Source organism: Bemisia tabaci, chromosome 4, assembly GCF_918797505.1.
Source record: "Bemisia tabaci chromosome 4, PGI_BMITA_v3".
NCBI classification, from domain to species: Eukaryota; Metazoa; Arthropoda; class Insecta; order Hemiptera; family Aleyrodidae; genus Bemisia; species Bemisia tabaci.
In genome coordinates, this window is record NC_092796.1 from 5,494,816 (window position 1) to 5,521,159 (window position 26,344).

Below are 26,344 nucleotides of genomic sequence, written 5' to 3' on the forward strand. Positions count from 1 at the left end.
CCGTAATTCCAGCGCCGCCCTTTAACCATGCAACAATTCCGAAAAATTTCACTGGTTTATTATATGAGCCAGCGGCCCGATCTTCAGGGGCACTAACAATACTGCCGTGCCAAGGAAAAGCGCCGTATGAGCCTTTGGGCGTTGCCAAATTTCCTCTGGATATAATCGCCAATTTTCAGGAAAATTAGTGAGTATTTTCCCCACTGGAAAAAAAACACATTGGATCTAGAGTCCAAACTCTTAAACACATTGACAAGAAAAAGGACTCTTGATTCAATCAGATTAAAGCTTCAATCAAAAGGAAATCCGCTCAAATTAAGAGGCTTGGTTCTTGATTTAAGCTTACATCTGATTGAATCAAGAGTATTTTTTCTTGTCGATGTTTTTAAGAGTCTGTCTAGATCCAATGTGTTTTTTTTCCAGTGCTGCTAATTTCTCAAATATTTTTTTTTTGTAATTTGATCTAAAGTGTCTGAAAATTACAAGGAAAAATATTCATAATTTTCCTCGAAACTAAACATTTTATCCAAGGAAATTTGGCAACACTCAAATATTCAAAAGGCGTTCTTCCTTAGCCTGGCAGAATAAGAGTGGGTTCCCCTCTCCCCGGAATTCTAATAGAACTTACGCCCGGACTTTACAAAAATTTCAAGGAGTTTTGCCAAATAACTGCTTGACATTTTGCAATTTTATTTCAATGAAGGAGGCTCTCTGGATTTACTCGCTTCTTAGAGCCAGGGGGCCGTTTGAGAATTACCCAAGGCTTTTAGGGAGGAGACGGTCTGAGCTTGGCAGCGATGTATAACGAAGGGCAGAGGAGATATCAAGCCCAGGTTTACCTGAGGCTTTCGCTCTCAGGAAAAATTATATAATCTAATAAAGATATTTTTTCAGCAATTTTACAGGAGCTCCTTTTTATTTTTGAGAAAAGGGGGGTAGGAGCTCAAGCCAGGCTCGTCTAATTCCAACGGGGGTTCTCAACAAAAAGGTGGGATGAGGTCAACAATAAAATGTTCAATATCTTAAAGCAAAAGTTCCGGAACACTCCTGTAGATTTACTGCACTGAGAAATTGAAATTTCCGGTAAAATTGCCGGTACCGCTGGAATCTTCAAAAATTTCAATAATTTTGCCACACTTTTTTTTGTGGTAAAACACGTTAAAATTACGCATATAAATTGGCAAACAGTAAAAAAATTACCGGGACACAGATTGTTGTGTGGTTTTTTTCTTTGTTCGGTAACTACCGGGGAAATTTGAAATTTCATCAATGTTTTTTATTGGGGGGGAGGGAGGCAAGGGGGTAGGGAGGCATTTTGGGTCAACTGTAGTTGCTGACAGTTCTTTACCTGCAGAGGCGAATGATCGAGGACTAAAAACACGTAATGGTAATGGGAAAACGCCTCTTGGTGGAAGGGAGGGGGTGGGATATTGAAAAGAGGATGAAAGTAATATCCATAAAAATAATCGATGACTTAAACGCAAACATTTGCCGTGGCGCGAAATGACAGGTTGGACTGCGGGCAAATGAGCGATGGCCTATCTATTGGACTGCACTCACGGCGTAATTACACCCGACCGCAATCAGGGGGCAGGCGCGGCGCTGCCAGAGCCACCCGCCAGAGTGCGTGGCACCCGGACCGTCCGACGGATTCTCACTCCTTAATTGGCAGCGGCTGCCCCTTACTGCGCTATCCACGCCATGTGTGCCTCACGTTCGGCGGTTGGCCTACCGCCGCGGCGCACTCGCCACACCTCCCCTTCCGTGCAGGGCCACTGTTAATGATGTTGGTTTTTATGAGCTGAGTGCTCCGATCATCATGTTCCTCGGTTTGTCGTATCAGCCATTCAGCTGTAATTACTGGGCCCCTTTTTTTCGTGTTTCCCGCTTCTAGTTGTTCTAATGATCCAGCCATGCGAAGGCCCGGAGTCAGGTGTTCGGTAACTGTTCGTTGAAAAGTTACGCGGACCTCTGTGACTGAAAGTTTCGCAGTTTTGCTGAAACTGTAAAAGTTAATGAGAGCTCACATAAATTATGAAAATAGAATGGGATCGCACGAGAATCCCCCTGATCACTGATAATCGCTATGCAATTTCAGAACTACTGTGGAATACCATAAAAATTCTGAGTGATTCCACTACAAATACCATTAGTTTTCAATAAGGAACTCCGCTTTTTATTTATTTATTTTTTTTTGGTTCGTACACACTGATGAAGATGAGGGTATATAATTTTAAAAAAATTCGAATATTCATATCAACAATTTTCCCGTAAAAACACAAAGCATTCTTAAAAAATATAATCAATGCGCCAGGTTTTCAATATCCTCAACGTGACGGTTTTTTTTTTATTTTTAAATTTCAAAACTCTTTTTTTACACAAAATAGTTTTTAAGGTAAGTTGTATAATTTCAGAAAATTATAAACTTTTGGGCACTGATTCACAATTGATCATGGATTTGCCACGGAAATAGTCCGTTGATCGTCATTTTATTTTAGGAGGCACTCTCATACCGCTATGGAGTCCAACCCCGACGCTTTCTTGGTCATATTTTAGAAATTTACAGAATCCGGGCTAATCTAGAATTTATTTCATGACGGTAGCACACGGAATTCGACCAAGTAGATCTAGGACGAAGTGAGTCAAAAAATAAAACTTGAGCAGTAGAGAAGCTTATATATGTGTGTGTGCGTGTATGATTGAAAGGATAGAATAAGTTGAATCCTTAGTGCAACCTCCGCATAAAGTTACCTTTGCACCTTTGAGATTGAATGCTTGCGGGATTTGAAACAGGAAAGGTTGGAAATTAAACCTTTCAAAGGACCCTGTATATGAGATGAGAAAGAGCGTTGAACGTTGAAAACATGAGGTTTAACACCCTGGTGAGGCAGCCTGTAAAGCATTACCGGACCCCAGTTACCCGCTAACTTTCATTTCCGGCTGGACCCTCAGTCCAGATCCTGTGGTTTCCCACCTTTTTAAACCCCACTATAAACCTCTAACGCAACGCTCACATTTTTCACGTTGTCAAATCCTGCGACAAAAATGTCTCTCATCCTGCGGAATTTTCTAAGAGTCGACCCTTGCATAGTGCCGCAATTTTCGATTTAATTATTTTTTTTTTTCTTGTTGCGAAATCTAAAATAAAACTCGAATAATTCAAATCTGTCAAATTGTGAATCCACACAAATGTTTGAAAGCATGTCCAATCTTAATGTAAAATCGGGAACGGATGGGAACTGATTATAAACCCCTATTCTGTGTAATCGTGGGAGGCAAATTTTAAATCGGTCATGATTGCTAGTTTTCGCCCGATTATAGTTGATTGGCAACTTTTTGAGCAAAACGTTAAATAAAATTTGCCTGTTGATGACTGATGAATGTGGGGATGGGCACTTTGCCGGGTGACTTTTTGGAAATTAGATGAGGGTCACTAATAAACCGATTGGCAAACTCGTTGGTCATCAATCATCGTTTGGCAAATCTGAGCATTGTCTTCTGACAATAACTTTTATACAAGAGGGAAGATTGTGGCTTCTCTAAAATAAATACTGTCCTTGTGCGTATTCAACTCACTCGAATGCTTAAGGTGGATCTTCAGCTTTTGTCCAATGCATTCTGGGTACGATCAATATATCTCAAATTTTAAACCTTTAGGTGAATTATTATGGGAAAATCTAAATTTTAGCCTATAGATAAATCATTGAAGAATGTTCGTGCCGAAAATCATCCTCCAAAATATTAAAACAAAGTCAAAAGTACTGTTTCCAGTAATCAACCGTCGATATCGATTCACTGAAATTGGTTGCAAAATGGAAACAGTGCTTTTGACTTTTTCTAATATTTTGGAGGATGATTTCCGGCACGAGCACTCTTCAATGATTTATCTACCGACTGAAATTGGGATTTCCCCAAAATAATTCATCTAAAGGTTAAAATTTGAGATATTTCGATCATACCCAGAATGCATTGAGCAAAAGTTAAAGATGTACCTTCATTTTCATGAACGAGCATCACCTCCCCTGCCAATACTACCTCGTTGGATTTTTAGTCTGCGGATGGTGGTAACCTCAAAAGCTGTGTGGAAACCGGAACAAACACACAAAACCAGGACTGGGACTCTTAAGAGAAGGGAAACTTGTTAATTTAATCACTAGGAAAGCGGCGAAAAAGAAAAATATCCAAGTTTCCCGAAGAGTTCGAAAGCTTAATGAAGCATCCGTAGATTTATTGTGAAAGTAAACGCCGCGCCGCGCCGTCTTACGTACCCCCCCCCCCCCCCCCGGTCCCCTACACAGTAGTGGGCTTCCGGCGAAGAGAGCTACCCCTGATGCCAGATTAAATAGACATAGACAAAATGTACTATTTACGTGATTTCGTAACTTGCTTCAAATAGGAGAAGAAAATCCAGATCAATCAGACTATGTAACGAAGATAGCAAGATAAATTTTCTTGTAATCCGGAATCTTCGGCGTAAAAGTATGGGTAGGGGTCATAACATCATTTTCAACAAGGTGATACAGGAAAAATGTAAAAACGCTCAATGCGAAAAATTTGATGGCTCACTTGCAACATTTAAGAATCTCTAATTATATTTTATTTCCGACTAGAAAAACTAATAATGTTTTCTTGCAATTTTGTGTGACTTGTCAGAACGAGTGAAGAAAATTCACAACAAATATAAGAAACTGCCGGTTAGTTTTCTTTTCAAGAGAAGAAAGCATGATAGGAGACTTGTCGTTATCTGAGATACGCATTTTTCGACTCGAGCCATCTATACGGGTCTGTTCAATTAGAAACCGGATTTTGGTGATAACCACCAAGGGTTATTTCATAGGCATCAGTCTGAAATCGGAGACTTACACTCTTTTTTAAAGGTAGAAATTAATTGCAAAATCCTGTGAAACATTTTTGTTTACCGTTAAATTTTTTCCCAATCAGCACTAAACGATATAGTAGCCGAAACGAACCAATTCGCACAGAAAATCGAGCAGTATTATTCATGACTGGGAAAAATTCGTGGTTTTGGGGATTTAATTATATTATTTATGCCCAGAACTGACATGTAAGTGTGTTAACAAAACGATCGTATCGAAGTATATTTTTGCAAACAAAAAAATGCACACGCACACTGGCACAATCAGACACACAGTGACGCTTCTTTTACTATTCTTGGTTTAATTATTATTTAAAATCACTTTCGTCCGTCCTATCGTTTTATCTATCCCTTTGTCACTCCTAAATGACCCCTTAATCTCGTTGTGAATGCTTGCATGTGACCGGTTGCTGTGCTTTCGATGGCGTTTAGATAGAGCAGCGGTTCATCATTTTCAGTTTGGCAAGTAGAGCCTCTTACCAAGACGACAACATAACCATTATTTTTAATCGTTCGAATGGGGAACCAAATTCCTGCTGCAATGCATCAAAATGCATCAGATTGGAAAAGCAAATACTTGGGGTTGAAAATTAAACATAAATGTATGAACTCGGTTTACACACAAACATGAAGGTCATCAATCGAAAATTATGTTTCCAAGACTTGCCTAAAAGTTGTCTAGTTCTTTGACTGTCTATTTCACTGAAATACTTAAAATTTTTAAATCAAATAGCTCCTCTCAATATTATTATAATACATTTATTTTAATGTCATATCAACAATAGGAATCGCGTTTGAGGTATGTAAAAGCTGTAAAAAAGAACAGAAAAAAAAGGAATAGTGAAACCTTTAAAATTTAAAATAGCGACGTGAGAAATAATAAAAAAATTGTAGAGGAGAACATTCCCTCATGACAGACGGGTAGTTTTAAATTGAAAATTTATGAAAGAAAAAAAATTCGTCTATTTGAAGAAAAAGAAACTATTGTAACACATGAATTATTTGTTTAAGAGATGGCTAATTCAAGTGAAAATTGTCTATTCAGCACAGCGGTAGGGGCAATCTTCCGGAAGAAATCGTATTTTCAAAGCATCGCACTAAATTATTTCAGCGCTATTTTTTCATACAAATTTGGCCTAAAAGGCTTGATTTGACCTCTTTCTTTATGTCAAGGACTATTCATTCTCATCAATTTCATTTTCAGAACTAGCAATGAACAAACCAAAATACGAACTCAATTTGCTCACATAAATCTTGAGAATACGTTCCCTCAAATATACGCAGTCTGTCTGTCCCTCCTTCAACCCTTTAGGGGCGGGTGATTCTAGAAGGTGCAATTAATGGTTCTTTCTTTTGAGTGGTCGGGGTTGGTGATAGGAGGTCGGTTCAATCCAATGTGAGCGTGATTTAAACAAAGTTCTAATATGAGCGTGTGCTTTTGTTTTGACAGAACGGAAGCTTTTTGCTGGGATGCTCAGTAAACAACAAACAGAGGAAGATGTCAAACAGTTATTTGCACCTTACGGAACAATAGAAGAGTGTACTATTCTTCGAGGTCAAGACGGATCTAGTAAAGGTAAGGCATTTTATCTTATTATGTGTAGCTTTGATTTAAAACTTAATCAAGCTGAAAAAGTTAAGTGGTTAAAATTTTTTGAATCTGAACATTGGTGACAAATATGTTGGAGCGCCTTCAATTCTGTATGATACTGTGCAACACCTCTGTTGTGAAATAGTTGCTCGAGTTGCCGTGGCACGTTGCGGCTGGCCGACGCAAAATGCGAATTGGCGCCTACAAACCTAACAGGGATACTTCACGCATTGCGCAATGCGTGAAGTATCCCTGTTAGGTTTGTAGGCGCCAGCGCGGGCTCCGCTCTGGCGATCACGCCGCCGAGTGGATCGAGTCAATTACAGAGGTCGGACATGCAATTGTTTACTACAAAATTTTGATGTTTACCCCGTCACATTTTAAATTTCAAGGAGTGCCTTCAGAAGAAAATTTCACGAGGAAACCAATGGAACCACTTATAGAACCTCAAAGTTTTGTATACACGGAGTTATAAGCGTTTAAAGTTTCCAAATGTTGTTCGACCTCTCCTATAGGCTCGATCCCTTGTGCGCCGCTCCGCTGTGTGTTAGGCTGTAATATTTAAATTCGAGGGGTCAGCAATTTTCCAACTATGATTTTGAAATGTTTGCGCACTCTGCATGGATTATTCTCATTTAAATTGATGAAAAAAAAAAATGTTTAAATGTAAACGTTTTTAAAAGTAATAGTTTTATTTAAAAAAGGAAGAGAGGTGCAAATAAGGTATATTTTTCATAAAAAAGTGACAAAAAATCGTCGACGGAATGTCCTGAAACCCTACAAACGCGGATCGTTTTTGTAACCTTTAAGATATGTAGCGCACCAGCTGAAACTCCATAAGAATAAACTCATCTGAAATGGGCTTTATTTTAAGTGAGTTTTAAGTAATAATGACCGTAAATAATTAATTGTTTTGACCACTGAGCAAAAATATCGTCTGATATGTCAACAAAAAATCAGTTTGTCTAACAACAGCTAGCCGTTCGATAGATCGTCACCAGGAAACATCTCCGTTAACGGGATTAAAGAATAAAAAAAGGGCGTAAAACAATGTTTTGCTGGATGTATGCACGTAATAAACCCGCACGACTCCATGCCGAGTTCATAAAACCGCAACGCAAAACATTGTGCCGACAGCTCCAATTTAATTTCGTGAGTGTAAAATCAAAACGCGCGGGGACAAATAACCCGGCCGAGAACGACAGCATCGGATCGTAAATTCCGAGCGTCTAAAGTCGTAAAATATTTAAACAGTTCCCAAACAAAACTTTTGATTAAATGCCCGAGCTCCGGCAATTGAAAAGAATTCACGCTTATTCAAATTTCCCGCTCAGGCGGCGTTGCCAAAACACTGGGATTTTCGCCAGCGACGCGTCGTGCTTTGCGACGAATAGATCGTTTTCGATACATCAAACAAGTGAGATTGTATCGATATTGATTGGTTCAAAACATAAACATAGCCTCAAAAGTTAATTGAGAAATCTGACGGAACGGGTTTTTTGTGATAGATTTTTGATTCGTGTTAGTACTACTTAGCCAAGTAGTGAAATTTCTACGAAATTTCTCATTTTCAGCTTTTCTGGCAAATATCTTAAAATTTTGGTTTGAGGTTATGTTCTATTGTTTTGAACCAAACGATACATCAAATCACTATCGAATACGATCCATCGGTTGACTAGCCATTTAAACCTGTACAAAAGGATCGATTATGAGGGTATTTGCGGCGAACACCTGAAAAATCAATTCTTTACCATTCTTTCAAACGGGAAATATCGATAGCCGATGAGTTTCGCGGGAGAATTGAAAACACTGAGCGCGACGGGAGGCTTCCCTCTCTGGGCTGACACGTATCAGAAGTGCGAGAAAATTTGCTAAACCGAGGAGGAAAGAGATCACCGCAATGAAAGGAATGAGAAAATAAAAAAAATATGCGTGAATTAATGGAGAATTTGGAAACTTTCAAGTTAGTTGAGTGTGGCGACGATGACATGAAACGGTTGAGCTTGAACGATGCTTGATGCGTCATCGATTCTGGCCGGACGGCGTCAACTAGCCCATCCAATCAGATTTATATCGTTTATACCTACTGATTTATACTGATTGCACTTTTGTGCTCAAGGAGAGACTAGTTCGTGCAATGGTAAGCTCTTTACTCTTTACAGGAAAAAAAATTAGGATAAATTGGGTTCCAAAATACTACTCACCCATTTTCTTCGAAAGTATTGCGCATTTCCGTCTGTTTCACTCAAACTATGATAGGAATAAGTTTTATAGGAAGGGCGGGGACTCAAACCCCTGACCCCCCAGCCTTTTGAATACAGGCGCGCAAACATTAGCCACCTCGGTGAAACTGGTTCTCAAAAGGTCCGAAAACAAGAGATACAATTGGACGTATTTCTACCAAACAGAACTATGTGCATTAAGACATGAGCCCTAAGACCCATAAGAATACATGCATAACAGGGCTCGCGTCGTAATGCACATAGTTCCGTTTGACAGAAATACGTCCAATTGAAGATGAGAGTCAACCCGAGAAGAGCCCGCCGTTAAAAACTCGAGACGGGCCAAAATATACTTCCGAGTCTCTTATTTTTTAATTGTGAGATAATTATTCGGCTCTCTCTTTATCCGTTTCTGCTCCTTTCATTCCGTCCCTCTCCCCCCTCCGCCCTTCCGCCCCCGCTCCTTCCTTCCGAACCATTTAACTCGCCCTCCGCTGCTTCTTATCAACTCTCACAAGTAATAAAAGAATAATTAAATTATAAAATCTCTCTCATATAAGTCTTGTCAGTTTGAATCAAGATACACATTATTAACCCGCCCGTAGCCCGGCTCGGCATTCTCGTTTACATCTCCCCATCCCCCCCCTCCCCATCTCACCCCGCTCCCCACCGCTCCTCTGGATCCTGAGACCACCTTTCGGTATTATCTTGGTCTGGTCCTTTTTTATCGTTATTAAAAATTAACTCAGGAATTTACAAGGAGGGAATTTAACAGATGTAAGGGCGAGTCCGGACTCCGGGAGATAATATCAGGGTTTTTTTTTTTTTTCGTAGCTACAAAGGTGAGGTTTTAATTTTATCCGTGGAAACTGCCGAGTGTATCTTTTTCCCCCGTCGTCGACGGAACAAAATATCGCTTCGTTTTTGCTCGAGAGCCGTCCCCTTGGACTCTGGATTCTTCTCCGCTACCTTATGTTTCTTGCAAAGGGATCCATGTTTGTAACATGATTTATCAGTTGAGTCTGGTATGAGTCCCAAATAGAGCCTTCGTTAAGGCAGTGTACGTCAATTATGGAAGAGCTTCGTGGGTAGTATTGTTTCGCCTCTTCTCAATGCAGTTTTCAAATTCGTCAAAACACGACAAAACTCTTGCCAAAATACCAGTCTTTAGACCTCCACCCTCTAGAACGCCTAAGAGACCTCTAAATATTTTCCATCCTAAAAATGATTATTGATTTGGACGGATCATATTATATTTGGAGCAAATTTAACACTAATTTTTCTCAAATTGCAAAAATAAATTAACTAAAGTTATTATATCAATGCACATACAATGTATTAAGTTATCCAGTTAAGTTTATAAAAAATAGAAATCAACCAAAAATGACAAGGGAATTAAAGGGCCTATTTTAATTATTAACCTAACAACTAAAATAAATCTGTATAAATATTTCATATAATAATATAAACAAAGAAAATAAAATAAAGACAAGTATAATTAAAGAGAAAATCACTAATGAATAATAAAATATTTTAATGTTCTTTCGCTAACTCTTTACCATTTTCCTAATATAAAAATACCCATAAGTATAAAACTACCAGCTACTTGAAACTACCAAACAACTTGAAGAATCAAATAAGACAAACGGAAACAAACAAAATTGAACAACACAACAAACACAAATTGGAAATAGAGCAAGGAAAATGATGCGCGTTGCTGACGGCGCAAAGATACAACTATACGTACTTGATGGATGTCCGTGTTGCGTCTGCAATATTGAAGGCGCCATGGCTTGAGGCGTGAACTCGCTGTGCTCCGCTCCGTGCTGCCAATGAGTTGGTGCTCAGATTCACGAGTAAAGAAGAAAGAAAGAGACCAGATTGCGTCTCTCCTCTCTTCGGTCATCGATTTAAACTCCTTTCGCGAAAAAGAGTTCTAATATCTCATACTTTAGTCCAGGCTGTGAATATCACAACAAATTAACACCCAGGTGGACCTTCGGTTATTTTTACAAAACATTTTCCCCCGTTGCGAGCTTTTCTATTTTTGAAGAACAAGAGGATCGCATTTAGCAAAAAGGAACCAGCGCAATTACAGTGTTTTCAAAACTGTGTAACTCCTTCTTTTCTTTTAAAAATACTCAATATATGAACAATACTGAAATTTACACAATTATTTTCCTTTAAAATTGAACATTTTTTAATGGGAGGCAAAAAAAATTGATGTTCCGGGGAATTTTTTTTAGGATAATTATGAAGAAGTAACATTTTTACAACATTGTAACTGCGCTGGTTCCTTTTTGCTGAACGTGATCCAAGGGATGCATCATTTCCCCCGGAGTGGAGGAGGGAGCCGGCTGGGATTTTCCAATATTCCGAAGCTGCGGAACTTTTTGTCGCGAACTCGCTCAAAAACTGCACCGAGTGTGGCCGGTCCAATAACAGAAACACTGAATGGTTAATAAAAAGCGTTTAATAGTAGAGGGGCGGCGCACGCCGCTGCGCGATAAAGTTATTGTGTTAGCTTGTGCGGTGTTAAAATACAACTCCCCCGTGACGGCGGCGAATGTGTGTTTCCTATAAAAACAAAATGCTTTTATTGTCTCCGCCCTGGTTCGCACTCCTTCGTCAGCGGAAAGTATTGGTGACATAAAAATATAAGCCGAGGTATCTCCGAATGATATACTTTTGTTAGGTCATATATTAGCTTCATCGGGGCCCCCTGGGAGGAACGTCCATCCTCGTTTCCTCCAGATTTCCCAGCTTTTCATTTGGACCGAGTTTAACGGAAAGTGCCCGAGCGAAATCGAAATACAATCGAGAAATAGTGCTTTTAAGATCTACTTTATCATCGGACTCAATGTTAAAGACAAAGCGCAACGCCTTTTATCACATTAAAATAGTTTTACCCCAAAAAATTCGTTTTCGACATTGTGACAGGAGAAATTCTGTAGGTACTTAAGGTGTATCTCCCGATATTGTAGTGAGACAATAATTCAAAATGAAAACAAAATTTCTTGAATGTTAAACAAAAAAAATATCAATGTATCAGCAATAAGGTTTTGAACTTACAGTTGGATTACATTCAGCAAAAATATACCAGGGCGATTACAGTGTTGTAAAAATGTTAAGCCTTCATAATTATCTAAAAAAAATCTCCCAGAATAGCGAATAATTTTTGTTTCTTACCGAAAAATTAATCATTTTAAAGGTAAATAATTGTGTAAATTTTAATATTGTACAACTATTAAATGTTTTTAGAAGATAGGAGGAGTTGTACGATTTTGGAAACGCTGTAATCGCGTTGGTTCATTTTTGCTAAATGCGATCCAATTATTGCAAAATTTCTCAGGCTCCTGTTCTAAAATTTCTTTTCGCATCATTATTTCGATGCGGCATATTATTCGCTTGAAATTGGTGTCTCTCTCTCTCTCTCTCTCTCCCTCTCTCTCTCTCTCCCCGCTCGGATTTCAATTAAAGGCACAAGCGACCGATTTCGAGATAGTCATCAGTATTTAGAGAGCAATGAAAAGAACAAGGAGAAAGGGGAAAAGAAGGTAAGTTTCAATGTTTCAGACGTTTAAAATAAATAATGAATTGATTTGCATTTCTGTCCGATGGACCGCGAGCAACTTTCATTAAGTCCTGGTTTTTTCATACCCAGCCGTGTTACCAAGAGCTTGTTTGTTTTCTTTAAGCTCTCTTTTTCTCCGAGCAGCGAAAGAGAAAGTGCGGGGAAACGGAGCCAGAGACGATCCAAGTTTCTTTTGAAGTTTCTCTCCAAGATGCTTTTTCACAAGATTTTTTTCCCTCCTTTTTTTCGCGAAAGCTATTCAAAAATAATTAAAATGCAAAACGGTCGGAGAGTGGCAATTGCAAGGAACTCGTTTTGAGAAAGTTCCGCGACAGATAATGGGGATTAAAAGTGGGTTGAGAGTTCAAAGTGCTGTTTCCCCCCATCGAAACAGTTTTGGTTTCTACCTGAGTGAAGAGCGAACCTCGGATTTTCTACAGATTTTCGTAAAATTGAAGGAGACTCTCAGTCCGCACTGCGACCTTTATATTCCGTTGAAACAGGCGCAAAAAATTTACTCCTACAGAGTTTAGTCGCAATGTTTTTGAGTTCATAATTTTCGCTACAAAGACCACTTAAGTCAACGTCAATTTATAAATCCCTAATTCACCCCATTTTGCAAATCATACATTCTATCTTATTTTATGAAAGGATCGCCATGGTGTTTCGCTTTCTCTGGATCCATCTCAAATTAAAACAAATATTTATGCACCTACAAAAGTTTAGGCTCGTAGTCTTCCTTTTTTTACTGCATTGCTACATTTCCTATACTTGAAGAAATTTTCAGAAAATGAGGACTGATGGCCAAAGAGTTGAGCAGTCGGCTCAGCAACCCAAAGCCTAGCAAAACAACTAACCCCTACCCCTAGCCTAGCTCAAAAACTAGCCTAGCAAATTGCTCGCATCGATATTTGGACGTATTTCTGCCAAACGGAAGTATGTGCATTATGACGTAAACCCTGTTATGAATATATTCTCATGGGTCTTAGGGCTCATGTCTTAATGCATATAGTTCCGTTTGATAGAAATGCATCCATTTATTAGTCATGATGTAGCGAATTTTATTTGATTTTTTTCTCAAGTAGTTGCTCATCAACCATCATCAGGCAAAAAGCAGCGTTGACCTCCGGACTCAACTTTCTCGTGATTTAACAATTCCGCCTGATTACCGTGCTTGAAAAGTTAGCATGAGGTCCGTGAATTATTTGGTCTCTGCTTGCACACTGAAAAAAAGGAGCTCGGTTTTATGAATCGAACGTTTGGTGTTCAATATCATCCCAACTATTCGGTTTGTCAAACTGAACTTTCCATCCGTGAAACTAAACATTCGTTTCATACGACCAGACTTTTTCCGTCAGTTTACTTTACCGTTGGAATTCGGCCACGCGAACCGGGAGCTCGGTTTGATGAACGGAAAGTTCGACAAATCAAAAAATAAGACAAACCAAATTAGTAGGGATAGTAAACTTTGGTTCATACGACCGAACTTTTTTTTAGTGAAAAGGCATCCATGGCGGCTACAATTTTTCCGTAAACATGCCATATTATCAGTAACTTTCGCGGCAAACAGTGCAGATTAGGTGATTTTTTTTCCTGGAACAGAACTTGAGAAAACTTTCTTGGGAGACCTAATTCCGTCCTGCTTCGTTAAAAGTTCCGTCTTTGAATTCCGTAACTGATAACGAGGCAATCTCTCTCTGGGATGATTATTTCGTGGAACTGTGTCCTTTTGCAGAGCAGCTCAGTTGAGGCGTATTATACGCAGTGCAGCCTGCAACGCAACGGTAAAAATTCAAAATTGCCATTTGTGCATCCTGTAAGTCGTCATGCCTCGAAATTTGACGTTACGTTAACGTTCCGGTTGTTACGGTCGCCTCCCCCGGTTGTTACGGTCTCCACCCCCGGTTGTTACGGTCTCCTCCCCCGACGGAATGTAATTTCGTGAGCGTTCCGGAAGCCGTAGAACGTCTCTCCTCGCAGAATCATGTCGTAAGTCATTCTTCGTTTAATGGAATTTATAGCGCAATTATTTCTTCCTCTCGTGAAATGTCGGAGAGTTTGCCATATTATATAGTGAAGAGGTCTGGCGCTTGTTCCTATTAACTCCTTAGGGACTACCAGTTTAGGTCGCGAGCAGGTAGAAATATGGATTTAATTCACTCTTCTGTTCAAGATGAGGTAAACAAGAAATTAATGGAGCTTCTGAAGACAGGCGGGGGAAGCGCGATTTGACTACAGCAACCATCATTACTATAAGTCAGGGGGGCAAGAAAGGAATGAAAGATTAGAAATTTCAGTGAGATATTTCTTTAAATTTCACGAGGCTGTGAAATATTTCATATTTTTCAGGGGCCAGAGCATGCCACCCACACTCAAACACACAAAAATAGAAGAGAGTCACAATTTTTATATTTTGCGGAACATGAAAAGGAACCAGCATCGTTCAATATCTTTCATTAATTCCCGAAATTTCATGAAATATTTTACGCGAAATTTCAAGATTCTGTTTTCCATGAAATATTGCCACCTTGCTACAAGCTCTCTAATTATTTTTCTCGCAATTATTTTTCTCGCACATTTTTTCTCTTGTTTTTGAACGCGGGGCCAGAGTATGCCACCCACACACAAACACACAAAAATAGAAGAGAGTCACAATTCTTATAATTTGCGAAACATGAAAAGGAACCAGTATTGTTCAATATCTTTCATTAATCCCCGAAATTTCATGAAATATTTCACGCGAAATTTCAAGATTCTGTTTTCCATGAAATATTGCCACCCTGCTACAAGCTCTCTAATTATTTTTTTTGCACATTTTTCTCTCTTGTTTTTGAACGCGGGGCTTTTCGTAGAAATAAAATTTTAAACCCACGCTCCTCAAACCATTTTCCAGTCATCCAAAATGCAGGCTGATTCGGATTCCCCCCGGTTTTCTAGATCCTCCACTCCTCCCCAAAGTTTGGGCACTTCGGAACAAGCCATTCATCTGACAACAGGGACTCATCTCACAGTGATTGCTCCTCATCTCTTAATAATACCTCGCTATTATCAAAGAGCGCCTGGAGCCATAGAGCAGAACAAGTAAAGCCCCCCCCCCCCCACCCTGTTTGTTTGTCTCACTCCTCTCCGTTTTGACTCCGGTGTTGAGATCCGTGAAGTTAGTTTTTTAATCGCTCCTCAGGTGAGCGGCAGCAAGTTGATAAAAGTTTTCGCAATTAAGTCCTCGAAATTTCACTCTCCAAACATCCTCTCCTCAAGTTTCAGTTCGAGAGGAGACGCCCCTCGAGTTGATCGATCTAACAATAGAGCGGCCGTAAGGCTCTCCCGTTAATAACTCCGCTTTCTTTATTCCACTAATTTTTATGCGAAAAATTTATTACAAGATTCGCGGCGGCTTCCTCGGATGAAGATCCACTCTTAAGTGTCCGGAGGTGTCACGCAAAAGGGGGGAAAATACTCATCGTTTTCGTCAAATTGTTTGATATTTTTAGCTCCACTTAGAGAGCCGGGAAAGGACTATCTCATGGAATTTACTGAGGAAGTTTAGGACTTTTCCCTCTCGCTTCACAAAATTCTTCTTTTTTAGGCGAAAGAACGTAACTAAATATCAATGCAAAATTTTGAGTCAAAAATCTTAGCTTTACTAAGAAAAAGTTGGGAATTCCAGACTAAGAAGTTCACTGATTTTTCATCTGATTACACGCGAAAGATGACCAAATTTTGGACAGGAATTGCGAGATCATATTCTTGTAAAAATTCGAATTTTTGAGTCCAGCTGGGATTCTCTTGGGATGCCAACCTCAGCAATACCGTTACATTTCTTCGTCGAAAAAAGCTACGAATCTTGTCTATTATAACGTACTTGTAGTTAACATTGATGGCAGCATCTTAGTCTTAGTTGTATCTTTTTGTACTGGACGGATTTCCAAGCTGCCATTTAATGACCACCATCTAAAGTTGCAATGTTTTAGGTTTCTTTTCACCTTTTAGCAAAGGGAAACTAATGAGGAAAATGAACAAAATAAAATTCTTCCGATCGGCCTGCAGGAGTCTCTGAAGCTCATCAGCGTTAGACCCAGCGGTTTTGCGAAAATCAAGTTGGTCAACCCCTAAAAAGTTTCTATGTAGTCTCTAAATGAACCCCCTAAAAGGAAAAAATTTTAAAAAAATTTTAACCCGTGCCTCAAAGGGCCTAAAGGGCCTAAACCCAAAATTCAAAAATTTTGGCAAGCGACACATCAATTCTGAAGGAAAATGGCAAGTTACGGCCCTTTCAGGGCAGAAATTTCGTCCGTTTTGCCGTATCTTGAAGCGTAAGGTCACAAACGGCCCAATGACGACGTGAGGCTATGGGCTGGCGGGGCGCGCCGCGGCCGGCCCGCCGCTGAGCGTACGCGCGCGGCAGGGTTGCGCATCGCCGCTTTACACCGGCGTAGAGGAACGAACGGTGGGGTGGGAGGGGGATATCCGGTGGAAAAGCATCCACATTTTCTATCCATAATGAAAATGCATTATACTTTTTCAATATAGATGAGGAAATATGAGCCATACAAGGAAGTGATGAAAAGAGTGACAAATACATATATAGTTTGTACGGTTAGGAGTGTAAGTGGGGAAAATTTGCCGTAACTACAGAACAGCCCTGAAAATCTCCGGAAATAAAAGCTGCTATTGATGAGAGGTTTGCATGAGAGGTTTAATTAAGGACTAATTAAAAAGATAGGTGCGATGTTGTCGAATCGTAAGCCCTTTACGCGATCAAAAGCGATTAGTGTAAATTTGATTGGAAAAGTTTAAGAAAAATTTGATGAAAGAAAATTGCCCCAAATTCGGGAAGTGCTTAAAGTGTTTTTCTATCATGTGAAGTGTTCGCACATGAATGTCAATGGCGGTGCGTCGAAAACCTCTGATCTTGTAATTCCAATATGGAATGAAAAATGTAGAATCCCTGTGATACATAGTGTCCATGTTTTTAAAAATGTTTACATTTTTATGAGGAGTGGAGGCGCGTATCAAAAAATGCTAGCCGTTGATCGCTGGTTCAAGAGAATTTGGAGACTGATTTTACGGCAAAAATCGACGTGTTATTCGACATTGCTTTATGCAATACTCTAGGTATCATGGAAAATGAAGAGGATTAAGCATTTTTAATTCTTCAGCGAAAATCTGAATGAGAATGCATAATATCCACAGTGAAGGATACTATCCTTGCAGCACAGGTGAGGAGAGCAGACAAGAAGAAAGCTCGCGCCCAGGAGAGAGTTTCTCGACAGGAAAAATTCACGCTCGCTTATGAGTCTCGCCAAACGGAAGAAAATAAGTTTTCTTCATTTCATATGAAATCACTGAAGGTTTGATACATCAATAAGACTTTGTTTACCCTCCTTTTCATTGGTGTATTTGACGCGGCATCAATTAGAAAGTTTTATTCAATCGGTTCAATCTGGCTTCGCCAACTTACAGCTGATGTTGATTGCCTGGCCTCACCCAGGGGGCTAAATGACACATTAGCCTCATTTACTCAAATCTTCCCCAGTAGCCGAGTGGTCAAGGGCATTGCCCACGGTTATAAAGAGTGGGGTTCAAACCCCAAATTAAATCATATTTTTTCGAGAAACTAATATTACATTTTTGATTATAGCAAGTAACTGTGGCGGGGGGGGGGGGGGGGTTCAGTACCAGAAAATGTAAGTGGGTAAGCCATATTGAACCTCTCGTATAAAACCTTCTAATTGATGTCACGTTAAATGCACTAATGAAAAGGAGGGTAAACATAGACACTATGTATCACAAGGATTCTACATTTTTCATTCCATATTGGAATTACTGCCATTGACATTCATGTGCGAACACTTCACATGATAGAAAAACACTTTAAGCACTTCCCGAATTTGGGGCAATTTTCTTTCATCAAATTTTTCTTAAACTTTTCCAATCAAATTTACACTAATCGCTTTTGATCGCGTAAAGGGCTTACGATTTGACAACATCGCAAACCTCTCATGCAAACCTCTCATCAATAGCAGCTTTTATTTCCAGGAGATTTTCAGGGCTGTTCTGTAGTTACGGACAAATTTTCCCCACTTACACTCCTAACCGTACAAACTATATATGTATTTGTCACTCTTTTCATCACTTCCTTGTATGGCTCATATTTCCTCATCTATATTGAAAAAGTATAATGCATTTTCATTATGGATAGAAAATGTGGATGCTTTTCCACCGGATATCCCCCTCCCACCCCACCGTTCGTTCCTCTACGCCGGTGTAAAGCGGCGATGCGCAACCCTGCCGCGCGCGTACGCTCAGCGGCGGGCCGGCCGCGGCGCGCCCCGCCAGCCCATAGCCTCACGTCGTCATTGGGCCGTTTGTGACCTTACGCTTCAAGATACGGCAAAACGGACGAAATTTCTGCCCTGAAAGGGCCGTAACTTGCCATTTTCTTTCAGAATTGATGTGTCGCTTGCCAAAATTTTTGAATTTTGGGTTTAGGCCCTTTAGGCCCTTTGAGGCACGGGTTAAAATTTTTTTAAAATTTTTTCCTTTTAGGGGGTTCATTTAGAGACTACATAGAAACTTTTTAGGGGTTGACCAACTTGATTTTCGCAAAACTCAAAAATAAGATACACCCTACCCAGCGGGCTGATTGTTCAAATTGGTAGACAAAGTTATAGACAAAGAGGACGAAAAGGATATGGGAGGATTCTATTGGTGGAAGCGAGTGGTTACAATGGACTAATAATTAAGATCCAAATATTTATCACAAATATCTATACTTTATTTAGCATGTATACATATGTATATATTTTGCACCAATTATCTCAATCGTAATGTACACCCTGTACATTCTGTAATCTAGATAGGGCCGGTGTCGTACCAGCCTACCCATTATTGTAAAAGTAGTTCTTAGTTCCTAGTTATAAGAAATAGAGTTAATACCATGTAGTCCTCTATTCTTTCAATAAAGAAAAAAAAAAAAAAAAAAAAAAAAACAATGGACAAAGGGAGTAGGTAATAGACCAACTAACTGATCGTTGATATTGATAGACAAAGCAGACATAGAGAGTATGGAACGATCCTATAGTTTCAAATGGATGGTTCTTATAGACTAAGGGGGCAAATGATGGACTAACTATATGGTCTCTCGTGGGTTGCCATTAGTTGGTCTATTATCTACCTCCTATGTCCACTGCAACCACCCGTTTCCACCAATAGAATCCCTCCAAATCCCTTTTGTCTTATTTGTCTATCGCTTTGTCTACCAATTTCAACGATCAGCCCGCTGGATCGAACGGTTGCCATTAGTTAGTCTATTCCCTGCCTCTTATGTCCATTTCAACCACCCGCTTCCACCAATAGAATCCCTCCAAATCCCTTTTGTCTTCTATGTCCATCGCTTTTTCTATCAATTTCAAGGATCAGCCCGGTGGACCAGTGGCAAATTGTGAGAAGCCTCGGAAGTATTGGAGGCTGGAAAGTGGAATATTAACAGGCGACCGGCGAAGGCAAACAATCGAGGAAATTCGAGATAAACTTTTAATAAAAACATCCGCGGCTCGGGCTGGGGCTCGGCGTGGCGCGAGGGCCGAGGGGGCCGCCTGCAAATTGAGCGAAAACGCAACAATTGCTCTCGTGAGCTTTCATAAGCTCCCTCGGCTGGCGCTCCGCGGTGCAGCTGCAAATAATTGCACCGGCCTTCATTACCCTCTCGTCGCCGCCGCGTAGACTTACTTGTTGCGCCGCGCTCCGCTCCAAGAGTCTCCTCGCTGCGCCGACAATTACGACACTTGAGATTCGCCATTCCAACCTCGCCCCTTTTTTCCCGTTCCCTGCAGCCCGGGGGGGGGGGGGGGGGGGGCTAATGGCTCCGTGTACTCCCGTCTTGTCATTTCTGTACTCAGGAGTAAAATATGACACCTTTCTTTCCGGTCTTTTTTGTCCTGTTTCTGCTTTATAGGTAAAAATCACCATATATTAGTGTTTTATCTATAAGTCAATTGCGCTGAGCACAGAATCATGTTTTGATACTTGGTTCTTGTAGATCGGCTAAAAATATCAAGATCTGTCCGAACAGTACGGCGAAAATACAAGTAACGTAATGGGTCAGTTGCGCTGGTCACTGACAATGAGTTGTGTTTTGCGGACGGCGCAATGATACAACTATTCGTACTTAATGGATGTCAGTGTTGCGTCTTCAATATTGAAGGCGCCATGGCGTGAGACGTGCGAACTCGCAGTACTCCGCTCGATGCCGCCTGTTATGCATATATTCTTATGGATCTCAGGGATCTTAATGCACATACTTTTGTTTGGCAGAAATACGTCCAAATCACTTATCTGCACAGGGAATATCAAAGTAAGACAATAGGAAGAAGAACAGGATGCGGAAGAAGGGTTTTATATCGCGTCAAATTGGACATCAATGAGCAACACAGAATGTTTTTTATACGATACGATCCTATCGAGTGACCGAGAATAATTGATCCAGTCTCGTCATTTGAATGAAATATTCTATTAGGTCTTTGAATGGCGACATGGCTGTCTAATTTTCTAGACTATCCGAGTCAGATGTGGAGCGACATTATTCAACTCCCCCGAGAAGTGGTGACCGGGGACACATTTTAATCTTTTTTGATCTGATAAACCCGCTTTCTATCAACCAAGGAGATGAACATCGTATATCTGACCTCATAAAAAGTTTAAAAGTGCCTTAGAGTTTTACAACTTCAACATAGAATCGGACTTATTCAAAACTTCTTCAATTTATAGCTCCTCGTTTAACTGCTGTTATGAAGGTTCATAAAGAACACTACCGAATATCTCCGACGAAATACTAATGGTATTGAAGGATTTAAAGTGAATAATTGACGATGGAAATTTGTCAGTTGGACTTTTTTATTAATTTTGAACCGCCCTCAATCAATTGGATGTGTAACGCGGTCATCCACAAGTCACTTATAGTTGCATCTAGGCACTATAATTCTTGTTACGTGAGTATTCTCGCGTTTTTTAAAAATCTCGGTGTACTATTAAGTTGAATTACAACTCTCCCAAAAATTACTGGCATCAGTTATCAATAAGTACGTATCTGCGGCGTTCAATTTCGTTCGCAAATTCAGTAATGGTATCACAAATTTTCTTACACTGGGATTGAGGTCTTCTATAAACCAGAAGTAATTCTGCAGTCCGTTAAATTAAGTCGACATACATGTATCGATGAGATGATTTTCTAGATTATTTACATCTTGAAAAATGAAGGGCGTATCCATCAACCGCAAGTCTTGTCAATCCGTTTGTAAATGTCTTCAAATTTAAAAAGTAGGTTCGCTGATCCCCTTTAATTTCCCTCTCCATGTTTGTGCTCCGCATATACCTAAGATGTCTTACCCAGTGGCGTGGCGTGCTTTGCGATAAATGGATTGATCTGCCATTTAAACCTGTGGAAAAGGATCGATAAACAGGGTATTCGCAACGAACGCCTTAATAATCGATTCTGTACCATAGCTTCAAATGGGGAAATATCGATATATATCGAAACACGCCACGCCACTGGTCTTACCCTCTCCTTTTTCTCCACCCTCACCCTTCACAACACTCAAATGTTTTTTATCTGCTCAGTGCTACGTTCTGGTGAAACATGATTTAGAAACAATATTAATGAGGTCATTATATCAATTAGCATTCGTTCTCAAATTGATCAAGAGCTCTTCGAAGTTCTTTTGTAACATAGTAGCATTATGATCGCGACCTGTGCGTTGTCAAATTTTACTAGAAATCGAGTTCGTGGGAATAATTATTAGCGTACTTTTCATTTGTTTTGCGGTTTTAAATATCTACACTTTCATGGGCGGACGACAGGAAAACTTTTCACTTTAAAAATGGGTGTAATTATTTTAACGTCGTTATCTTGCCTTTTTATGAAAGCATATAGACCTTTGAAATGACACCAAATGAAAAGCGCGCTTAAAATTTCCACCAGTATTTCACGCTTCGAAAAAGGGTTATGGACAAATTTCGGGGTGAAAATCTGCAACTTGAACGGGCTCCAGCGCCAATAAAAACTTTCATACAACCAAAAAGCCTTAATTCGATCCGAAAAATCAATTCTAAAAGTACAAAGCATTCACTTCTCGACACCCTGTATAGGTATTGAGATGAATCTAAGGTGTCTACATCGGCTGTAATAAATGAAGGCTGCCTAGTGGCGTCCTTACAGAGCGCTCAGCCATTGTCTCCGCTCAACGCCGCCGCCACTTCTTTGCGCGTAGTTTTAGCGCAGGTAATTATCAAAAACTTCACCGAGAGAGCACCGTCTCACCACCCTCAAACAATTGCGCCTCGAAGGGTTGTTGCCATTCACTTGGCGTCTCCTATAGAGTAGTCGAATTAAAACTGCGGAGCTGCAACACTGCCCGAAACTCACCACCCACCGACCGGCATCGATCTGCCGAAAAACTCTGGAGCCGCTCGTACATCACCACCCTCCATTGTCGCAGATGCCTTTTCAAAGTAGCATTTTTGATTATGTGCCCGGCCCCCCTCGCCTGCGTCGGGCTTAGGGGACCGAACTTCATTTTCGATTGAAATGAGGGCTCATTAGTGAGGCGCTCCTAAAAACTTCCAAGACTTGCGTGTCGGTCGCCTCTGTTAGGAGGAATCGCGGTTGGAACCTCTGCCCAATAAACCTACTTCGAGGAAAAAATGTCGGTCTTACGAACTGTATTATATTCCGTGTTGGACGTGCAGTGCGGCTTGTGTCACAGTTTTCTCGCTTTTATTGACCACACACTTGGTCTCAAATACAATGCACTTTAAAGACCCCACATTGCTATCTTTCCTATGTTGTGATAGTTACTTTCGGTAGTCAACTCTCAGATTACCAGATTTGGGAAAATGTGACCTTCATAATTGAGCATTCAAAGCTCGTTCTTCGCAAGGTTCCAGACACTCCTACAAAGGGGGTGTAAGGGGGCTTCTGGGAATTTCAGTGAAATATTTCATGAAATTTCACGATGCTGTGAAATACTTCATTTTTCAGGGGCAAGAGTGTGCAACCCACACTTAAACACACAGAAATAAAAGAAAGTCACAATCTTTACATTTTGCGAAACTGGAGAGAAACCAGTATTTTTCAACATCTTTCATGGATTTCTTTAATTTCATGATATATTTCACGTGAAATTTCAAGATTTTTATTTTTTATTAAATTTCACCCCCTGGAGCGGCGCACGCCTCCCATCCCCCAATCAGCCCATGAGGTCGTGTTTGGTATTAAATATTCTAGACATATCCATGCTAGAACGTATGAATCTTAGAATGGAGAATTTGCACCTAAATTTTTTATTGCTTCATCTGAAAGCGATTAATGAGCTGATTGCTTAATATATTTTATAATTTTTTTCTGATGTGGGAAACAGTATGAAAATAGATTTAAAAGTGAGAATAATGCTCCGCCTAGTGACGTCATCTGGCGGCATTTTCCATTTAAACACATGTATTTTAGCAGATTAGATAATTTTGTCATATCTTCCCCAATAATTGCTCAACTCATGAACCAAGGGTATCCTCGTGCTCGGTACACTCAGTAGTTTCCACTTAAACCCAAAATTCATCAAATTTTAGACTCACTAGCAGCAAATTCTCAATTTTGAAATGATCACTGATTTCGGGGTCAGACTCTACCAGCGGGTTGTGGATTTTTCGGGAACTACCGCTAAAAATTCAGCTGGATTCCTTTTTTCTTGATGAGATTCGCTGGGTGTAAGCAGGCAACAGCGGCGGGGCTGAATCGCCCGGCGACTTCCGCTTGTCGCCGCGGGGCTGGAGATGCGGAACAATAACGCTCTTGCCTTCATTTACGAGGGATTTGTTTGTCTTGCCGCGGATGCCGGCGATTTATTAGCTTCCTGTTTGGCGCGCAGTTCAAATTCGAATCGCGCCCCGCCGGGGCCCGCGAGAGCCGATCGATTTGCATGCCCACAAAGGCTCCTCGCCACCTCCGCGCCAAACCACCTTCCGCCCCTTTAAACATTGTCCCAACCCTACCTTTAGGATACGGATACTCAATAATGAGTTTGTTACACTGAAAAAAACTCTGGCCGTAGAAGCCTTGCTTATAGGTTATATACTGCTGTGCCAAGGAAAAACGCCGTATGAGCCTTCAGACGTTCCCAAGTTTCCTTCGATAAGGACCGAATTTTTTAGGAAAATTGTGAATATTTCTGTCAAAAATTTTCAATTGTTCCAATCCTACCTTTAGGATACGGATACTCAATAATGGGTTTGGTACACTGAAAAAAACTCCAGCCGTGGAAGCTGTGCTTATGGGTTATATACTGCCGTGCTAAGGAAAAACGTCGTATGAGCCTTCAGACGTTGCCAAGTTTCCTTCGATAAGGACCGAATTTATTAAGAAAATTGTGAATATTTCTTTCAAAAATTTTCAGACAATGTTCATTGTTCCACCGTACCTTTAGGATACGGATACTCAATAATGGGTTTGTTACACTGAAAAAACTTCGGCCCACTGTGAATCGAGTCAATGGCCAAGGTCGGACAAGATTTAACAAATTTAGAAGCGTAAATCAGCATGAATATGAAATGTTGACGTTTTGAAAGAAGTTTCATCGGTTTTCTCGTAAGATTTTCTTTGAAAATAACCCTTTGGAGTCAAAATTATGACGAGATAAACGTAAAATTGTGCAATTTTCGTCGAAAAATTCATGTTTGACTTTTTCCGAAGATTCGTTCCTCTGTGCGGCCTTGGAAGCCGTACTTATGGGTTATATACTGCCGTACCAAGGAAAAACGCCGTATGAGCCTTCAGACGTTGCCAAGTTTCCTTCGATAAAAACCGAATTTATTAGGAAAATTTTGAATATTTCTTTCAAAAATTTTCAGTCAATTTTAAACGCAGTTTAATCTACGATATCTGAAAATTTCAAGGGAAAATGTGCATGAATGTCGTCATAAATAAATGTTTACCAAAGGAAATTTAACAACTCTCGAATGTTCATGTACGGCGTTCGAAAAAAAAGAGACAGTTCTAAATGATTAGATACTTTTAGATACCTTGTTGTTCATAGCTGACAGCAATGAGAATAGAAACTACGAATTCTTTAAAACGTCTCATATATGTTAACGCCCAAGGAGCGAAGCATTTCAGGGGATGGAACTGCGAATTGGTCAGGGGACGTAACCCCCCGGTTGCCTTAAAATCAACCTGGTAGAGATTTCAATTATGAAGTTGCGTCGTGGCGCCCTACGAGAAGAATACACGAGGAAATAAGCGTATTATTCTGGGCGTGGAAATGGCAACGGTCGTTCCTATTGTAAGGACGAGAGAAGACGTAACCAAGTAGTGTGCATTCCATCTGGAGGAGGAAGTTGGCAAGAAAAATATTAGTGACGAGAGCTCCACTTGATTTCCAGTTCGATAACTAAATGCGGGGCCTCCGGAACCCCTTGCATCCCCTCTCTGACCGACTTCCACCCCTTTCTATGAACGGGCTCTCATCAGCCATGGCTCCGTTCCGCCCGTTTCAGCGCCTCCGGTTGCCATCCTAGACCTGAAATAATAGACATTTCTCACCAAAGTCGAAGATGCCGGAAAATCTAAAAGTCTACACCAATAAGCAAAAAGTAGGGTGTATACGTCGCAGGCAATTAGCAATCGCCGGCAATTTGTAAGCGGTTCCCATGTTGTTTCAATAAATCGCAATAATGCGCATCGACATGATGCAATTTTTAAGGGTTATGGTCTTCAAAAGTATATGAGCTCGGCTTGAAGCGCCTTCATTTTTTGTGATACTCTACGCTTTGTCACGATGTTAGTTTAGTTGCCTGTCCGATCTCAAAAGTGCCTATTCACATTATAGGCAACATGATCAGCACTGTAATCTTTTCCTTTTATATTTGAATTTATGATTTTCTATATTTATTCACCATTGGCTTGTAAAGTGCCGGCGAATGTCAATTGTCTGCGACATATACAGGACTGGAAATCCGGGGTAAACCAGGGAATTCGATCACTGTGTAAAACCGGAAAAAGTCAGGAAATTTTCGCGATTCCAACATTTCCC

The 26,344-nt window shown here is 40.3% G+C and overlaps 1 protein-coding gene across 10 annotated transcripts in view; it reads left to right on the forward strand.

The window, feature by feature from the left end:
- bru3 (CUGBP Elav-like family member bruno 3) overlaps positions 1–26,344 on the forward strand; it is an 854,644-nt gene that overhangs the window by 742,681 nt on the left and 85,619 nt on the right. For all 10 annotated transcript variants that reach the window (XM_072299190.1, XM_019042674.2, XM_072299189.1 and 7 more), the window contains one exon: positions 6,327–6,452. In XM_072299190.1, coding sequence (XP_072155291.1) covers positions 6,327–6,452 — 126 coding nt within the window. The remainder of the gene's footprint in view (positions 1–6,326; positions 6,453–26,344) is intronic.